Here is a 20671-nt window from a genome sequence, read left to right on the forward strand (position 1 = left end):
AGTACGACGTTTAGCCATTAATTACAACTAGCTTCATCAGGCGACAGCCATACATTTGGTGGCGGGTTTAACGACACATTTATATATGTACGCGATCTAACCCAAAAAACCTGTATTATGGATGATATTGGTCGCGAAAGCCTACGTGTTAAACAGGAATAATAATAGCAATGCTGATTATTATATCAACTTGTAACACGCCGCACGGCACTCAATCAATCACGAAGAGACAGAACGAGAGGTGCGAGGAGAAACAATAGACGACCAGGACGGCAGCCATGCGGTGAACCAGTGTCAACAATTGCCCAAGCTCTGCAGTCCTCTGTATATTAAGGTTTTATCGGCCAGGGGGGAAACACTCTATCCCAAATGGGTGCAGTCCACATTGTTTTGCTCTACTGCCTTCTCCTGGCGAGCCAGGGTATGGCACCTCCACGACGTCTACGGGAAGGGAGTTTCCGAGCATCTGTGCGGTGTATTATCAGCCCTCACCTCCACACTGCTCGATTACAGGCGAGCACCACCACCATCCGTATCAAGGTGTGGAAGTTTCCGATAACTCCATCGCTCACTGGGGCGAGTGTGAGCGTGCGAGCATACGAGTGTGAGCGTGCGTGCGAGTGTGAGCGTGGGAGAGTGAGCGTGTGTGTTACCATCCTGGAAGACGCGCTCCACGTTGAGGCCGTAGGTGGAGCACGTTTCGTAGTAGGTGCAGCGCTTGAGGTCATTGGAGAGCTTGCGTGCGCGTGTGTCGTCGATCACGCGCGGATTTGTGGCGCTGATGGCGTCTGCAGGATTTAGACGGACGTTGACGGTGATGAGAGGCGGTAACAGCCGTGATGATGATGACGATGATGATGATGTTGGTGACGATCGTGGCAATGTGAACAATTACGACCTCGCCAACTGGACATCTGTGAAACCTACCAGACATCTGCGAAATAGAGCTTCATCGCTCATTGGATTCCTCCAGCACAATTAAATATTCTGATTCTGATCCACAGACGGCACCGTCATAAAAAAGCAATCCCCCTGAGTGCAACAGGGAGACCAAACCCAATCTGAGACGTAACAGTGGAGGAGCAATCATTAATTTTTCATGTCGGCCACGCAACATTAGCACGAGCGAGAGAGGGCCCCCCCCCCCCCCCCCCTGCACGGGAAGCCTCCGAAGATTCTTCGCACGGCGTCTCCACGCGGCTCTTCCGGTCCGCCGAGCACCGCGGTTCCGCGATGTGGCACGTTGCTATTTTGGTTCTGCGCGGTGGCCTATTTCTTTGCGGGCTCGCTTCGAGTTGGTTAACGTGAGCAAGCGCCGGCGAGCGACAATAACGTTCACGTGCGTCGACAAGACCCGACCACCCCAGCCGCAAGAACTCACACGCGAACTCACAAGCAAGCGCACACATGACCTAACACGTGAACTCACACGCAAACACATACACGAGCACGCACGTGAAGGAAAAGCCACGAATCGCAGGGACGCCGCCTCGTCACGCAAAACCACATCGAGCTTGCTGATTGATATGCCTGTAAAATAAAAAAACCCAGGTGATCCGTTCATAGATAGGTTTACCAATAACTGGTGATCCTCTTACCCTCTACACCACAGCCGATTGATAATTGTGAAACGACCGGCTCGATATCTTCGAGAGGAGAGAGTGGTGGGAGACATGTATTGTTTATAATGTTTTCCTATCATTTTAGCGGGGTATTTATAAATAGAGTGCGGAAGACTATCCCAAATACTCTACAGGGGATCCTCCAATAGAGCTCCTTCTAATGGAGGATCCCCTCCAAGGGCTGGAACCTTGACCCATCTGTAAATGGACCACCCTGTACTTCACTGGTCCATATCCCTGCCTGTCCCGAGGATGCATCACGAAAACTACAAAACAGCGAAGCGCAATCTCCACAAAAAACTCAACAGCACGGCTAGCCAACACCGATGCTCAGATGTGTTGATTTTTCCTTCCACCAAAAACATAACGATAACACCAAAGTCATGCTTCGTGCCCAGCACAATCAGTTGTGCGTGCGTTCGAGCACGAGCCGAGCGGCCAAACGCGCGTTCGCGCTCGGGTTCGCGCGTTCCATGCGATACGTTTCCGCACGGGCTGCCTAAAACGAATTGGCTTTCGAGCTCGTTACACATGCGGCTATCGTGCTCAGTTTTCACCGTTCGTTATATATAAATGTAATTTCGAACCCTTTGTGACCCGACCCCTCCCCACCCCCCCCCAGAGACAATCTTGCTTCCATGGCAACGACGCTCGCACCGCTGACCTTTTCATGAGCATGTAAGCGCACAATTTTGACACGCCACACAAAGCCTCATGTCCTGCGGGATAAGGGTGAGGTCAAGGGTTAGGAGCCGAGGTCAGAGTGATGGCTGTACGCAGGATTGGCCAGCTAATTCGCTGATGCTTGAAAGTGTCTGCTTTTGATTGGCTGGGAGTGGAAGCCGCCTGCGCGTGATTGGTCGGTTGTGAAGACTGCCGAGTCGTCACAGAGCATCACTCATCGGTGCGGCTGATGCCTGTGGTGATAGCCTAACATTGGAACGATTGCGGGTAAGGATAGATCTCACAAAGGAGACGCTTCTACAAACGTAGTAATTTAATCTCCGGACGTTTCGACAGCCAATCGTGAGACGTTGAGACGAAATCACCCCGGTTGGAGAAGCGTCATCATCGTGAGATATTTTATCTATAATTGTTCGGATGTCAAGTCTAAATCTCAACTGCCACAATGGATGCGGTGGTGATAGAGCAGCTCAAAAATAATCATTTCTGCCGCAGGGGACGCAGGCTGTGAATTACAACACTGGTACTTCTGAAAGACTTGAGTAATTCTGCATTGGTAATATTGCCCCGCGTGGACTCGAGAACATCCCCGCACAAACAAGTTAGAGACATCACATCGACCGTTTAGAAAAGCAAAATGGGCTGATTGGCCGATGGTCGAGACATATGATGGAATGGCATCAATTGGAGGTAACACGCCCGAAAGCACGTCCAGAGATGGGGCGATAAATTCAGCGCATGCTCGTGTGCGAGATGAGCTGTTGTATGGCAGGACTGTGAGAGGTAGGGAAAGCTTTGGTGGATGACCGATGATGATGACGATGCATAGATTATGGCTAATAATGACAAATATTCTCTAAGAGCAGTGGCTCTGGGTGTAAATTTGACTCCTCTTTGAGTGCTTTTCAATCCCAAAGAATCTACAATGCAATACAAACCCCACGATACTTCACGTCCGTAACATTAACCACATTTAACATTTCTATCAATAAATATTAACGTCAAATGAGAAAGCATGGTAATATAATAAATCATTTTCAACACCCCACCCGGCACATTTTTTTGTTTACATGTACTCTGTAGTTTGTTTTTGTCTTTCCTCAATGTTACCCCAACTGCGCTCCTGAAGTCACGGAATGAGACGGAGAATCCATCAGGAACGCTCAACAAAGGAGTGCAACGCCCTGTGTCCCGTGGAAGAAGTTGTCGAAGAACTGAGTTTGAAACGTCACGGGGCTATCGTACACTAGAGGGCAGCACTTCTCCAACTACCCTCAGACGTAAATGTTCATCGCATCACAGTCAAATGAAAATGTGAAATTCTCATAGCTGGGATTAATTTAAGAAAATGTGCTTCCACGCACAGTCATTGCTGACTGGGCTGACAACATCAACTCGCTACACTTGAGAACCCAGTCTGCCAGGATTCGAACCCACGATCTGAGCGGTGCCCGCACAGCGCTCTGACCTCTGAACAACCCTACCACGTCTCATTATTTTAAATATTTTGAAAAACCCAACGTAGCGCCATACCATGTAATCAAAGTCACAACATGGTTGGTTCATATTTGATTTTTTGGGGGGTCAGATCGCTTGGGTAACTTCCTTCACACCATGCGTAGCCTACCGTGCTATTCGGAGGTGTGGGATATAAATTAACATGTATGCTGTGATTGATAAAGTTTTACGATTAATATCGTTTCAATTGGCTGTGTCGGCTGGAGGAGAGTGTACTACACACCTTGAACTTTGGAAAGCGTAACCCAAATATCAATAACGAATCATAATAATCGTCGCGAAAGCCGACATGTACCTCCGATTAGCACGGTTGGCTATGTACGGTGCGAAAGAAGTTCAACATACATACACAATTTAGTTGTTGCCGCGTTCTTCTCAGGGAACGCATAAAAACAAACAACAACAACAACGCCTGGGGCCAGAGTAAGCTCCACATCATAAGCCATGCCTGAAGATGACGCCAACAATGATGGCGATGATGATGATGATGACGCCGACAATGACGACGATGATGACGATGATGACGACGACGATGACGATGATGACAACGCCAACAATGACGACGATGATGATGACGATGATGATGACGGCGATGACGACGATGGGGCGACTCGTGCTGGTGCGCTGGCGTGTCATCGTCACCTTGCGTGCCAACCAGCAGCAGCGGCAGGTCGGCGATGTTGCGCACGTTGGCGAGGCGGCTGTAGTAGTTGTACACCGTCTGGAAGCTGATCTCGTCCTCCAGGCTGAACACGAAGATGGCCGCGTCCACCCACGACGCGAACTGCCGCCCGGCACATGGCACGCGCCGTAGAGAGAGTTTTTTTGGGGGGGGTGGTGTGGTAGGGGCCGAGAGAGAGGGATTTGGCAGGGGGGAGGCTGTTTCAGAAAAGATATTCGCAGGTTCAACAGAGCCCGTGCTATTGCCAACTGAGATCGGTAAACGTTTGTGCATTAGCTCTGTCCATCTGTTCATAACGGCGGTGGGGGGGGGGGGTCACGTCACGATAAGTCTCGTATATGTCATCCAATATGACCCAACTGTAGTATAAATGATTCCCAAAATACGGAAAGACAAAACTCCTAATGCCTAATCGCCGACCATAACACGTGGGGTGGGTGGGGGTACATTTAAGTAAAGGGAAACGAATGTTTACTGGGAGGAACAAATATGAGTTTCCACCAGATTGGTTTACCTGTGGCTCTGGGGGACCTCCCTCATCGCGGATGAGGAGCAGGTAGCTCTGCCCATCCACGACAATCTCCTTCTTGAAGCGACCTCCTGCAGAGGAGATTGCTGCCATTAGTCTCACACCCAGCCCATCATCGCGCTCAACCACGCCGCAAAAAAATAAAACAAGCTGCCGAGACACATTCATTTATTTCAGACGTGCTGAGTGTTTACTTCCTCCCCCCCCCCGATATATAAACAAGGGGCCGACTAATTAATCGGTCAATCGATCAATCAAGCCCCGGGCTTGGGAATCTCACGTTGTCGCAAAGGTCAGAGGTCAGACACGCAAGCAGGGATGCCGAAGAGGGGAGAAAAAAACGCAACCAGATTTAAAAACACGGCCGTGTTTTAAAAACGATCAGCGCTGCTATAAAAGGCTCTTATTTGATTCTCCTTTTGCCCTTTCACTCTGCGCTAAAGTGAAGGTGGCAGCTTGAAACAAGCCAGTGCATGTTTGGTTAACGACCCAAGACGCCTCGGCGCTCACTTTGGGCCCACTTGACTGGAACATTTTCCCCGGCAGGGCTGTGGGCTTTGCAGGCTCAACCTCCGATTGTCGCCGATGCCCCCCCCACCTCCCCAACCGCGCGCTCTGCTCGTGCCGCACCCTCGACGGCCGCGCAGCTCTTGACGCATGCCGCGGGTTTTTTTCATTGGGAAAAAAACAAACCGGATGAGCGCTTTCATTACCAGGTGCTGTTGTGCTCCGGTTACAGGTAAAGGTCGTAAACGGTGCAGCCCTGCGGTTTCTTGCTAACGCCACTGCTCGAGTTCTAGAGAGCCCCTCTGAAGCTGGTAGTTTGGCCTACTCATGCACACTGGCCAGGCCGCTTGGAGGGTGGGAGTACACGCACTTTACACCACCGCACGCGACCTGTGGATTCCAGACACTGCGGTGCATCCATTAACATTGCTGGGTGGACAGAGATGAGGTTGGCATTAAGAAACTTGCGTTGCTGTGATGGGAGATCCGCACTGCAGATGCGCGTGCTTACCGTTACACCAGCGAGTCGCAGGACCTGGCGTCATTTCATATTTCTCGCACAGCATGTCTGCGCGACCTACACTAATAACTCGCTCTGATCTCCGGGTGTGCGTGCGGCATGGCTCCGATTAACGCGCTCGTGCTGGCACATCACAGGTGGGAGTGCGCGGGAAATGAGCAGAGCCGACACGAAGGGATGCCCGCGCGATCGCCCTACCCACTCGCCCTGCCCGCTCGTCTGCCTGAGCAATCACGGGCTGCGTGTCGCTGTCGGCCTTTGTTGACAACAACATCTCGGGGCTGATTTAAGCACGGCTGACAGCGGGGAGGCCGTGGTACGCTATACATTTAGTATTCGCGCAACAAAGTGATTTATTTATTTATCTCTATTTTTTTACTTTCCTCCAAATTTTACTTTAACCCGATTCTGCGTTCGGCATCACGTCATGAGTCGAAGCATCCATTCGCGGATCTCTCGCGGATCAGCAGCAATTGGAAAATGGCCTGCGGAAATGGAGACCACAGAGCTACGTCGGAGATCCCTTCGACTGAACACTCTGGCTCACACGGTAGGGGGCAGGAAGAATTTTTCCCAGCTAATTACAGAACCAAGTGTCATGCGATGGGCGATCTTCTTTTTAGTGCAACCGTTGTTGGTGACTGGGCGGAGACCACCGGCTCGCTACAATTAAAGACGCGAGTTTAATCGCGGGCAGCCGGAACGTGGATTCAAACCCAGGAACTCAGCAGCGATGGCTCGGCACTCTGACCTCTGCGCCGACGCGACCACCTTGTGAGCATTAACGTTTTTGACAACTCCGCAGTCCAGGTGAGAGCGCAACACCGAGGAGGCAGCGCGTCACGGATCGGTGAGATGGGCTCAAGGCGTCGCGATCCGGCAGACGAAGAAGGCAGAGCGAGCGGCTGGGCATTATGAACAGACAACGACGCGCAGCGTGCCAGGTTCCAGCAAATCAATTTGGCAAAAGGTCGAATGATGCACGGCGTCCGTTGCCATGGCGATCAAAAAGAGTTGCGGGGGGGGGGAATGACGTCAGCGAGCCAACGGCAGCCGCACGATGCTCGGCGGAACGATCCGTCGAGCGCCCCCCGAACGACCCCCCACTCCCCCATTCCCCCCACTCCCCCGCCCCCCCACCCCCCCCACTCCCCCCACTCCCCCCGCCCGCCACGACTGCCGCCCAGGTGCCGATGCTGCTGCTGCTGCTGCTCGACCACGATCCACACGTCGTCGTTGTTGTTGTTGCTTCTACTCTTTAATCGCCTTGTGTTGTTACAGTATTCATGATGAGGCGGTGGAGCTGTGGTGCAGCGGTTAGCGCACTGCGCTATGAACCTGCCACAAGCCGAGCTCCATTCCTGGCCACGGCTAATATTAATTACATCTCAACTGAGTCTGCCCTACCGCCCCCTCTCCTCCTCACCACCCCTACCACCATCCCCCACCCTTCACCCACCAACACTGACCAGGGTGGTGAAGTATGGTCAAACAACCCCTATAACCGACACTGTGGAGAGGACAATATCCAGCAGTGGACTGACAAAGGGCAATGATTATTAATATTAAACATCGCTTATTATTTATCTACTTATTTAAATAGAGAGCAGATGTGCACCACACAAATGTGGATTTCAGGGATAAACAAGGCTACATTGGACGAGAAAGAAGAGACAATAAAGAAGGCATGGTTGGTGTGTGACCAACTCAGACAGGCGGAGACAAAGTCAAATCAGATGGCAAGGACGTCAAGGACACACGAGAAGAGAGGTCAACCACAGCAGGACAAACGCGATGAGCATGGAAGCAACAGGGCAAAGACTGAGTGGCCGGGTAAAGAAAGAGGTGGTTCAAAGCGATGAGCCAGGATATGAAGGATGCGAGATAGAGAGCAACGTTGAATCAATACCCTGGTGCATGACCAACAACACCGAGAAGCTGTTGCCTTTTTCATTTCACATTCAAGTGGGGAGCTGCTCTATCAATAACAGCTCCAACGGCGCCAGTCAACGCGACCCAGCAGCCACACACAGACGGGGCTTAACACCGGGCCGCTCTCAAGTCCCCGTGCACCCACGGGCACTACGTGGTCTCGGACTCTGCTCTGTGAAGTTTGTCCTGCCGCCAGGGCAACGCGTGCGCAGCGAACCACGAGGCCACCAAAGACTCGGATACGATTCGAGCGCGTCCACTTCCCACTCGTACAAACAGCTCTCCCCCGATGCCTGTCAGTCGATTGCCGGCCGCCGTGCGAAAGCTGCGTGCAGGTGACGGCGTACTCACGCCGGATTGTCACGCCGTGAATGGGTCATCGCTAATGCGGCCGATGTCCTCGTGTGTGTGTGTGTGTCAAACTAGCCGCTACGTCTAAAAAGGTGCAGGCCTGCAATTGCTTGCTAGCTTCGCTGCTGACGGAAGAGCATTCCTTCACTGGAGGGAGCTGTAGGGAACCCCATGAGGGTGTTTTTGACCTCCTCTTCCACGCTCGCCAGACGTCTTGGTAGAGGTGGCAGTGCTCACACTTTGCCCCCACCACGTGCGAACTTTCCGATCGACTAACTGCAGTGTAGCTATTTAGACCGCCGGGTAGACGGAGGCGGCTGGGGAGGAGGAGTCCAGCGTGCCAACCATCACACGCAGTAGCAAACGCTTGGCGACATGGATTTTAATCACAATATATTAACCCTTTCCTGTTGCGATGACGTACCTGTACATCACCAGTTTTTAATCCGATTCCGAGCGGAATCAGAAGTTAAAGGCCATGCGGGAGGGCGTGTGGCACAGTTTGGCGCAAGCTATCATAGAATGCGGACGTGTCGCTACAGTTACCTGCGCTGAGTACAATGTCTTTAAAAACAGCAGCACTACGCCTCTCTAAACAAAACGAACACGAACCGCTTGCGCGTTCTGAGATTCGGCGGTGACCAGGACCTACCCTGCAAAATTTGCAGGCGTCTCGAAAGCGGGAAAGCGTTAAACTCCCTCTCAGGGTGACTTCTCTCACGTTTCCTTCGGCGTCGACATTTACTCGCACATTAAAAACATCGTTACATACATCTTGGGAATGTCGGCTCATTTGTCCTAACTTGTTTTTCGCGGCAATGGGAACCCACGCGTGAATGTCAAGAGATGGTTCATGCGATCGTTCCATTGCGCTCCGCGCCCGTTTGCTCCATGTGATTGCCAGTCAAGTAATCTTGCATTTGCCGAGCGATATGCAGCACGGGGCGATTGCGTCCGCTCACCCCGCGCTGTCCACGCAAGCGCTGGGCGCGCTGCCCCCAAAGTGCACGTAAATCCTCATGAAAGGTTTTTATATTTTTAGCCCGGCATTAAGCTGGTGTTAAATAAATGGAGTGGCATGTGTTTTGAGTGGCAAGAGAGAGGTGGTGCCATGCTGGTTCACGCAATACCGCACACAGAGCTAACGGCTGAAACGAACGCTTGAGTTTCCATTGCTCTTCACACGTCTACTCCGGTTTACCAATGACGGGGAAAATATTCAGCGAGGCATTAAGTTCCCGTTGTTGTTGTTGTTCTTCTTGTAGTTCTCAATTGAATGGTTAATGTTGTGGTTGTTAACGGCTTGGTTGTCGTGGTGGTGGTTGTTGTTGTGTGGTAATGTTTGAGGTTGTTCATGTTGATTGCATGGTTGTTGTTGCCGTGTTTGTTGTTGATATGGTGTGATTGTTGTTGGTGTTGTTCCTGAGCCAGAAGCTCACCTTCGGGAGACTCCTCCTGCATGTACGCCCCCGTCAGGTAGCGGTGAACCAGGGCCGACTTTCCGCTTGCCAGATTACCCACAATGCCCTGCCACACACATCCCATCGTCAGCAATGTTCACCCAACAGGGACAAGCGCAAGTCCGTCGGTGGGTGGAGGTGGCAATGGTGCTGGTGGCGGTTGTGTAGACCTGCAATTCAGCACTTCAAAGGCAAGAGTTAGTGGATCGCGTCGACTTTTGAAACTCCAAAACCCAACATACTGCGAGGTGGCCAGGGGATGGCCGAACAGGAAGTGTGTTCACGAAGCCGTCTGTACGGACTCCTCAGTATCCCCTCATACGTGCGGATTTTTCCTCCGAGTATTCACATCTTCTCCCGCAAGCAAAACGCGCCTTAAAATACCAATCATCCCAATTGAGGACCCTCATCAAAATGAGTCGTTGGCACTCAGTGTGGCTTTCCCCATGAATAAATAGATAGTATTATTATTTTTACTCTTCAGTTCTTTCGGTAAAGTCACGTAGATAGAAAATTAATAGGCGAGACAAACACAGCATGAGAACTGCTCCTGCTGTGTTTGTCTCACCTGATGACGGTCGCTTGTGTTGCGATCGAAACGTCGTGATCTATGAATTTTCTACCTACGTGACTTTACCGAAAGAACCAGAGTATGGATTCCTGGAGTCACGAAAGCTTCAAATCAAGATTATTATAATTCTCATGAGGTCAGCAAGCACTAAGCTATGTCTAAGGCTTACTGGGGGGTGGGAACAGTGACGAACGTAGCGGTGACCGTCAACGCAACACAACATCATCTATGTTGAACTTCTTTCGCGCCGCACGTAGACAAACCGTGCTAATCGGAGGTGGCGGACACCACTACGTCCTCTCTCAATCCTGAACTGAACAAAAGAGCCGTTAACGGTCAACAGGGCAAATCGCCAACGCGATGAGCTTCAGCCAAATTCGTCAGGACGTGAACGTCCTCCTGAATGCGGTGTGTGCATGCGTGCGTGTGTGTGTGGGCACACGTGTGTGTGTGAATGGGGAGCGGTAGTGTAGCGGTTCGCGCGTTGCGCTACGAAACCGGCGACCCCAGTTCAATTCCTACTCACGGCCATATCGCCACTTAAGGAGACAATGGTGGCCAGACATGGTGTCGGCCACCGATCCGCTCGTGTGGCGTGCCGGCCTTCATAGGTGCTTGCTAACAGCACTTGTCCCAACAGTCTGTTAAGGCTACATGGGTGATATTTTTCTTTGTTTGTGTGTGCGTGCATACGTACGTGTTCATGTGTGAAGGGGAGTGGTAGTGTCGCAGTTAGCACGCTGCACTACGAACCTGGCGACCCGAGTTCGATTCCCGCTCACGGCGAACACCAGTGACGATTATCTGAACCAGTCCTGGGCCTCCCCTAGGTTGACTCAGCCTCAAATGAGTACCTCGCGCGGTGTGTAAACATCGCCACTGAGGAGACAAAGGCGGCCGGGCGTGGTATTGGCCACCCACCCCCTCGTGTGCCATGCCAGCCTTTATAGGTGCTCGCTAACAGCACTTGCCCTAACAGTCTGTTAAGGCTATACGGGGGATCTTTGTCTTTGTTGCTCATGTGTGTGCGTGCGGTCACGACGCAGGGCCAGCGCTCACCACTTTTAGCTCCGGCACGGCACGGCTCAGCGTCCACTCCTGGCTGTTCACAAATGAATCTGCAAAGGCATGAGGGGTGGGGGTGGAGTGGGGGAGATTGTGTTCACACACTGGCACCACACCAGGAGCCTTGTGTACAGCACGTCCGACGAAATGGACGGAGCTCGCGACGAAAACGATCAGCAGGATTCCTTGAGCTCTGATTGGGCAACTGAGATCAACGGCACTGCCACTGGACCACTGAACTCACCTGGATCACACAACAGGATTACTCGGACTATCAGGACTACTACTCAGATCACCGGCACTACCAAATTATGGGTTACTCACCCACTCATGCATGTATACACACACAGATGCTCGCTCACTCATGTACATATTCACACACACACACAAAGATGTTGACTCGTGTCTATGTATGGAGATGTTAACGTTAGAATCACCCATGGAAGGATCATGAGTCCTGCAGCAATCAACCAGGGCAGGATTGTAGGAACTAAATGTTTCCCGCAGCATTGCCCCAGCTCAAAATCTAAAATGCACTTAAGGTGCACAGGTGAAAGCCTACGGTCACTTGGCAATTCAAACAATTTAAATAATACAGCGAGGCTGTTATGCTCGGTTGTTCTTATGAGGGCGTTGCAGATTTAATGGCCGAGCACAAGAATTGGCAGCGGGAGATTCCGCTGCGGTGTTCGTGGAAGCCCTGCAGCGCATCGGGAAATCATTTCCGCAGAATCGCTGGCCTAGAAGCCGCTCGTTCTGCGACTGCAACGACTGAACTAATTCCTTTTTTCACCACCGGGCATAACCAACTCCACCTCTACCGAGCGGCGGGTGGAAACATCTATCTTTGTTTCGCCTGCATACGTTATTCCACCTTGATGCATAATTCAGATTAATCACAGATGAGCCGACTTGGCATTCATCATCGAGGGCCCTTTTGCCTCAGCACGGCGTATGAATTCTTGACTCGGGGTCACGGTGAACTCCAACTCTCACCCTCGACGGCAATCTATTTGCAGCCACATAGGAAAACGTGGCTTTATTTATTTGTATTTCTTCCACATCAACAGGCCGAGATAAATTCTCTCGCCAACAAACACTGTGGTATTCACACACGGTTTTGCCCGTTGACGGCATCGAGATATATATTTTTTTCACGCACCAAAAAGAATAAGAAATATCCATTTCAGTCGCTAATTTTAAGGAATGTTGAGTTGTTAAGCAGCTGACTCTTGGCCACCGTGGAGGAGGGGGCCCATGAATCACACGGCGTGAGAATCACCGTAGACCGAGGGGTCCTGTTCGCCTTTGGACGTCTGACTCAATCTGCGCGTTGTTTTTTTTTGTCTCAACGATTTTTTTCTTGCAATTTTTCAGACCAGCACCGGCGGGCATCTCACAGTGCAGTTGAGCAGTGTGCACCAAACATTCCGCCCTCCTAGTAGGAGGAAGCTTCGTGCGGCCCCAGAATCAATCTTCCCGATTCGGAGCACTGCCCACACAGCCCAAGCACAGCCCCCTAAGAGAGGGATAAGCAGAAATCCATTCTGTCTCCACGCATAAATAAAAATATGCTTAAGTACATCAGCTTAAGAGATCAATATTATTGATCAACATTTGTTTAAGTGAGAAAATTCTGGACCAGCAGTGTCAGACGTGTTAAACAAATACTGTTGGATTACTAGTTGTTATTAACAAGATTACTCCATGGAAATGATGGGGCCCCATATGGCACTCCTGCACTTATAGAGGGAGAGATATGCGTTAAGGACGCTTGGAGACTTTTCAACAAAAGAAACAGCTTATGTAATGCACCGTCAAAGTAAGAGCGCTGTATGACCTGTGGAAAACAACAGAAAATGACAATTACAATTTACAACACTTTATCAATCTACTGCTGGATGATGGCCTCCCGAGGCCATGTCAGTCATGGGGGCGACTTGACGATACTCAAAGACGTTTGTCAGTGTGGCTTGGCGATGGAGGAGGGTACCCAGGAATGCTTCAGATATCACTCGTGACTGATCTCTGCTGTGGAATGAAACTCAGGTCACAGGGTTCGCAAGCACAGTGCACTAATCACTGCACCACCGCTCCACTCCGGGAGAAGATAAGGTTTCGCAAAATATTACCATGTGGAATTCTTTTGTAGCATCTCAATCTAAATATCTTTTTGACTGACACACACATATCGTTTTGTTCCACGAATTGAGCCTTCAATTTGAGAAAATCTGTGATGAAGATGGACGCAGATGATTTTAAAAAAATACAATCCCGATATGTTTTGGGATATAAATAAATAAGTGTTAAGAGAGATATAACGTACGCCGGGGGAAGAGTCAAATCTAGACGTGTCAGTCACATGCCCGAGAAGCCCTCGGCGCAGTTGGCAGCGAGGTTCCTCGAAAATCTGGAAAAGTGCGCATCTTGACTTCTTTGTTCAAACGGCATGGCAGTGCGGTGCCGAAAACAACGCAACCATTCCGAAGATCCCACCACTCCTGACCAGTCATGCACGTGGCCGCCCCGCAACACCAGCACAAATACGACGGCACGACAGATCTTCGCATTTTGCAATCGCGAGTGTTTGTGCGAGCGCATTCCTTGCGCACCACGAAAAGGGCACCGAGCGTGTTCATGTCAGCGTGGCCTCGTTTCTAAAAGTACGTGGCAGAGGAAATGTTGTGATCTATCAAAAATTAAGCTGGTGTGAAAGCTCACACGCATGGTTCAGTCGGTGGACACTTGCACAGCAGTGTGGGTAATTCCCATGATGCTGTGCTGCTTGAACAGCATTCACACTCGAGACACAGCCCATTAATGTTGGCAATTCCTGAATCCGCCGCCCCCTGCCAAGCTCAGCGCCGCATGTGGCACGACGCTTCGTGTTATATTATTTGCTATTTTTCTGTGCAGAATAACCACGGCTTGCCTATGGACAAGCGTCAGCAAGTTTATCACTTTTTTCAGATTTGCGGTGTGAGACCACAGGCTGCCCTGACTAATTAACCAAAATTAACCTCCGTTTGCTTCACAGCGGAGGTTAAACATCACACAACGTTGTCATGGTCCAAATTTGCCAAATTAGAAAATTACCCACAAATTACTTAAATGAGTAAAACCACATGGCTATGTCACCTCCTACTGGCAGACTTTACCCATCTGTGACACACAGCACCTTCATGAGAGCCTTGTGCGATAAGCATGTCACAAATACCAACTATGCTCATCATTATAATTGTTTTATGACAGGATGTCGCCATCATCATTACAAAATACAGAAAATGAACAACTACGGAAGTTTTGGTTGTTTTAATCATTCCTTGCATCCATGTTTAATTCTGTTAAGGCAGTCCATGGGGATGAGTTCCTGTGGCCTTGTTTGCGAGCCAGGCCCCTGCACGAGGCATTGCCTTCACGAATAAATCATCACCGACGTGTTCCAACAAACATCTCATTGTTTTTAATACTTCAGGAATGCTTAAAATTGTATGGCCCGTCTAAGTGTATTTCGGGATATATATTTTAAAGTAGTAATAAAAATAACCCGCTGGTTTTAGTACATTCCAGATGGTTTCTTTCGTTTACCCATGACATACACACAGTCCCGCCTGCCGAATAAACCATCCTCGGCTCCCCTGCGTTTCATTTTACATGACGTCTCCTGCGCATAACTACGATCACATGTGCCGCGGAATCCAAAGGAACACGAACAGACAGAGCCCATTCCCCCCATTAGATCCGAAAGCTCGGACTAACACAAACCAACAGTTTCCTGAGGGTGGGAGAGAGATTAAGAGACTCCTAAAGCACTTCAGCATGTGCCTAAGCCTGCCGGAGCCTGAAGACCGGAGCAGGAGGATTGCTGTGCTCCATTTTGCCCGGACGGCGCTAATGTCTTATGACAAGCCGCATCTAATTAAATATCTACAGAGGGCTGGCGACAGCCTCACCCTGGGTCCGTGAATTGTGGTCGGGAGAGGCAGCGTGGGACCAGTTTGATGGATCCAGGAAAAATTAAAGCTATGGGCCATGGAAAATGAAATAAACAACTCGTGCCTTCTTTACTTTGTAAACTTGCGAAACAAGGATAGTCCTGGAGAGACACAACAGGAAAATACGAGAGCACTACGTATAGCTGTATTGAATGCAGATCGGGATTAAAAGGTTGAAACTGAATTTGGTCACGGAGAGCAACAACATGCAAAGTGTGCGCACAGAAGAACGTTTTTAATCAGTGCACGTTGCTCACGATGCGTTGAGTTCTTCTCCATGAAATATGTATTTTGCCATCATGGACACTGACAAAAAAAGTGGCACAAAAAACTCCGAAGAGTGTGCGCACAGAGACGCACCGGGAAACGCACGTTTGGAATTGCACTGCGAGAAAGCAAAGGTAACACACGGCTCAGGGAGCTGTCACAAACCAGAGACATCGTGTTGTAAGTATGGTGAACTTCTTTCGCACCGAACATAGCCAACCGTGCTCATCGGAGGTGTGGGGAAAGGACAACAAACTAAAGACAAAAATCAGTTCTAAAGAAATGCATTTTTTTTGTATTTAAAAGTGCTTAGCTCCAGTGGCTTCCTAATGTTGGAAGGAACAGCGTTCCAGACGGCCGCAGGAGCGCGTTGACTGTTAAGATCCATAAGCAGGCGTGGGGAGAACACGAAACTAGAAGGGATGATGGCCGATGGAAAAGGCTTGGTGACGGAATGACAGGATAACACGTAGGCTTTCGCGATCAATATTATCCATAAGAGAGGTTTGTCACGTGAACAAAACCTGGCAATTGGTTACTAGTACAGCACACCGGTGTGTTGGAGCGTAAACCCACAACATTTACGATTCGAGTACGACGTTTGGCCAGTAATTACAACTCGCATCATCAGGCGACAGCAAGTCTGGCTATTATGGAATGGCAGAAGATGAAGGAGCAATGAGATCAGTTCGTCCGTAAGAGCTGTGTGGGTTTTTGCAGTGACGGCATATTTATGACGAAGCTCTGTTTCACAGATGTCCAGTAACGGCAGGTGTCATGACGTTACAACAAACAATACCAAAACACGATAGCAGTGTAAAGTATAGGGAAGGTAAACAAATAACTTACAAAATATACGCGAATAAAACTAAACAGCAGTAAAGTGCTGTGTGGTGACGATGACTGATGATGATGATGATGACCCTGTTTTGAAATACTTGTCGTTATATAATCACACGAGTGTCATATTTCTGGGATATCGCAAAGTGGTTATCAGCCCCTCCGTGAGTAAGGAATACAATTTGTTTTAATGTGAATGGAAATTCTTAATTCCTAATGAAAAAAAAAACCTTGGAAAATAAATCATACCCATAATCCGGAACAGAAAAAAAAAACCCTCAACCTTTAAAATTTTACCTAATGCAAAACCAAAAACCCTCTACGTCTGAAGGTAAAACCTCTGAAAGGGCATAGATGCTGCCCCGTGACACCCCACGCATTCCCCAGTACGCTTTTATACAATCTCAGTTTTGGCGCTTAGTGAGAGACGGCAACAAACAGCACCGGGAGGACTACATATGACGTGGAGGACAAGGGGGGGGGGGGTCTCAGAGGATGATAATTCAATGCGCCGCGATTGTATATCGCTGGTCAGTGCGGGTTTGGATTGGCAAGTTGCTGTAAAGAAATAATTGTTATTCCGTGCGAAACATAGTTCACAAAAGATGTTTGCGAGCGAGTGCATGATCGATGTCGATTCTAATGGTGCTCTGGAAGGGCTAGAAAGCTCACATTTGGCAACAGAAATGTCGAGGGCTTACGAATGTAGTGTCGGTTTCAAATTCAGACGCAATATTTTCTACCCTACTGTACCACGCTGGTCAGTCTGGGTTTGCGAATGAGAGGGCGCCCAGGACTGGTTCAGATATCACTCGCCACCGATTTAGCCGCGAATCGAACTCGAACTCGGGTCGCCAGGGCCCTACACGCCAGGGCCCCACACGGCAGTGCGCTAGCCAACAAATCACACAGGTACACAAACACGGCGTCCTAAAAATGCACGCACGCACGCACAGAAAACTGCCACGTCTCGCCAAAGCACCTCACGCCCTCATTTGCAAACCCTCTGCGGTGACGCCCGAGGAGTCGAGAAAGCTGCCTTGAGAGGAATACCGCCAGCGGAGACGGCGCTGACTAATCATCGGCCGCGGCGGACCGATGCCATCACCGCCGCGCGCCTTCCCGCATGGCAATGAGCGTGGCGGCTGTCGTCACGGCGCTCACCGACAGGGAAGGGGGATGCGAGGGGGGTTCATCACCCCGGCACGACGCTGCTCATCTGCTAATTGCCATCCCAGAGAGCTGCCAAGAGCAATTATCCACATCACAAACAGCAAGCGGCGGTGCCGGTGGCGGTTGAGGCTGCGGCGGCTGCGGCATTGGCGGTGGAATATTTTCAGAACGCGTCATGTCAGTGCGGGAGCGTAATTGCACGAGAAAAACCCAGAGTGCAATAAGATTCCAGCATCAAACCCCAGCTGGCCACAGCGCAGTAACAGTGGGTTAGATACCGCGCTAATTAGAAGGGTGCGCATCTCTCCGCAGAAGAGTCTCTTGATATGAATTAATTAATACAGATAATTAACTGCACGTGACGCTCCTCTGCACAGCAGCGGTTGAAAAGCGTACATTCTCTTTGGTTTTTCTCGTGAAATTCGAGTTGTGCTCCCGGCGTCACGATTAGACGAGTTTGTTTACAATTTGGAACTCTCGCATCTGGTAGTGGACCACCTTGTGTCAGGGAACAGCTTTGGAAGATGTCACTTCACATAGGCACCTTAAGTCACACAGACCACGGGCACACATTGTGTATGCCTCCTGCAAAGAATGTTTGTCGCATGTCAATCAAACCAAAATATTAATCGTCAGTGCTCTAATGAGTCAAAGGATCGCGAGAGATGGCGGAGTTTGGGAGAGCCTTCAACCAGCAGCCGATTGAGCATGGCTGTTGATGAGGATGAGATCGCGGAATCAGAACAGAGTGTCTCTGTTCTGATTCCGCGATCTCGTTTCGACTGACGGAGCTCGCGCGTCGCGTTCACGCTCCTCCTTCACCTTCACGCCCGGCACGCGGCGTACGCCAGAGGTCGCAAACGGGTTTTGATTCCTTACCCGTACCCGTACCTGGCCGCACCAGGGTCGCAAACGGGTACCCGTACCCTACCCGATACCCGGCTACCTGTACCCGGCCGGGTATCGGGTAGGGTATGGGTACGAGTACCCGATTGCGACCTCTGGGATGAAGCCATGTTGCAGGCGCGGGTGGGTTGATTCTAGGAACTTGAATTGTGAGAAGAGACAAGACGTTGGGAAATGAGTGACAATCACGGTGACTGACCAGTGACTCACGGCCTACCCGTAACCGTACCCGGCCACACCAGGGTCGCAAACGGGTACCCGTACCCGGCCGGGTACGGGTAGCCGGGTATCGGGTAGGGTACGGGTATCGGGTACCCGGTTGCGACCTCTGGCGTACGCACACGACGTGTCCACCGTGGCAATGCCGCCGCGGGAGAGATTTACACGAGTGAGCAACGTGCACCCGGGGGATTAATGGCTCGCTCGCCGTTCATTCTCTTTAGAAGCAAAAACGGTCCGGAGGAAGCTGCCCGACGAGGACGACTCCTTTGTGGAGCCTATCAACGGCCCTTTGTTGATCCACTGCTGAATGAAGGCTATGTCAGTTTTTGGGGGTTGTTTGACCGACTTCACCACACTGTTCTGTGCAGGTTGGTGAAGGGTGGTGACCCAGGCCTGAAACATGGCTGATGATGATGATGATTGGCAACATGCCCTCTCTGTACAAGCTCTTGATGTAAATTTTAATTTAAACGAGGTAAGCTACACAGGGTGTGGACCGGTGGCGTGCTCGTTAGCGCAGTGCGATATGAACCCAGTAACATGAGTTCCAGTCCCGGTTACGACCAACAAGGGCGGTGAGTGGAGTTTGCGTGTCTCTCTCCCCCGTGGTCGCGTGCATTTTTCTCCGGCTTCTCCGGTTTTTCCCTCCACATTTAGAAACATGCGTTCAGAGTATTTGGCTGCTATAAATTTCCACATGATAAACCAGTTCGTTGAGCTATCAATTGTGGCCAGGTCGCTTCTGAAAAAAGAGTTATACAGCTCAGTGGGCCTTACACGGTAAAAAAAAAACTAATTAAATTTAGAGAGAAATCTGAGCCTGTCCTGAGCAGGCCCTTCACCATCCCGCATTGACAAGATTTATAAAATATGGTTAAACAAACCCAGTCACTGATGCGGTGTGGACAGGCCATCAAGAATAATGACAGAGTGACAGTCAAGCGATGGAGCGCTTCCCAGAGGGCTTCCACTGGGTAGATGGAGCGATGACATCAGATCTGGTGCAGGTGCAAGGTCAGAGAAAAAAATTAAAGGTGCGGTATACGGGATCTTAAAACCCAGTGGAGTAGCTATCCAGTGTGCAGGCAGTGCAACTGCACCTGGGGCCCCACAGGGGCTGGAAGGTGCCCAGGCGCTGGGCTACAAAGAGAAACGAGGACACTGGACTGGGGGCACCGTTTCATTCCTGGCACCAGGGCACCGTGGCCAACCGCGCTCTTCCACCGTTGGACACATTTAGCGGTAGCCCACGTTCGGTCCTGCTTGAGTCTGGCTCCAGGAAAATCTTTTGAATCCTTCAAATCCCCAGAATAAAGGGCGAGTTCAGCGGAATGATGTTAGGTGCGACACTGCAAACACAAAGGACGCCGAGTGTAAGCTCCGCCGTGGAGCGCAAACATGCGGCTCTGACAAAATCAGGCGCACGTTATCTCCTGTATTGACTGGGCTTTTTTTTATTAATCCTCTCTCTCAAGCCCACGTCAACACATTGATTATTCTAAGCTGCCGAAGACATTCCAAGAAGCTATTTTTCACATCGCCGTCGTTTTTGTTAATTACAATTTAAATTCTCGCCATTACCTTCGTTATCATCGTCAGCATCGGAATCCATCGCCACAGCACAGGCCTTGGGGCGCTTAACGAAGCGTGGGATTTTAAATAACCTGCAGATGACCATTCTCAAGGTCATCTCACGGCGCATGGCAACTTGAAATTCATCCGAACACATTCCTTCAGTTAGCCAATCTTATGATTTGCAATCAATTTCCGCAGCCAAAAAAAAATCAATGATGAATTTTCCTTGAACATCAGAGTTATGATCGTGAA

At 50.3% G+C, this 20671-nt stretch overlaps 1 protein-coding gene across 2 annotated transcripts in view; it reads right to left on the reverse strand.

The window, feature by feature from the left end:
* LOC144720974 (arf-GAP with GTPase, ANK repeat and PH domain-containing protein 1-like) overlaps positions 1-20671 on the reverse strand; it is a 111538-nt gene that overhangs the window by 43099 nt on the left and 47768 nt on the right. For both annotated transcript variants that reach the window (XM_078598201.1, XM_078598200.1), the window contains exons 2-6: positions 11436-11494; positions 9785-9872; positions 5021-5106; positions 4467-4608; positions 654-788 (exon numbers count right to left, since the gene is read on the reverse strand). In XM_078598201.1, coding sequence (XP_078454327.1) covers positions 654-788; positions 4467-4608; positions 5021-5106; positions 9785-9872; positions 11436-11494 — 510 coding nt within the window. The remainder of the gene's footprint in view (positions 1-653; positions 789-4466; positions 4609-5020; positions 5107-9784; positions 9873-11435; positions 11495-20671) is intronic.

Source organism: Lampetra planeri, chromosome 10 (genome assembly GCF_965212315.1).
Source record: "Lampetra planeri chromosome 10, kcLamPlan1.2.h2, whole genome shotgun sequence".
In the NCBI taxonomy this organism is placed as follows: Eukaryota; Metazoa; Chordata; class Hyperoartia; order Petromyzontiformes; family Petromyzontidae; genus Lampetra; species Lampetra planeri.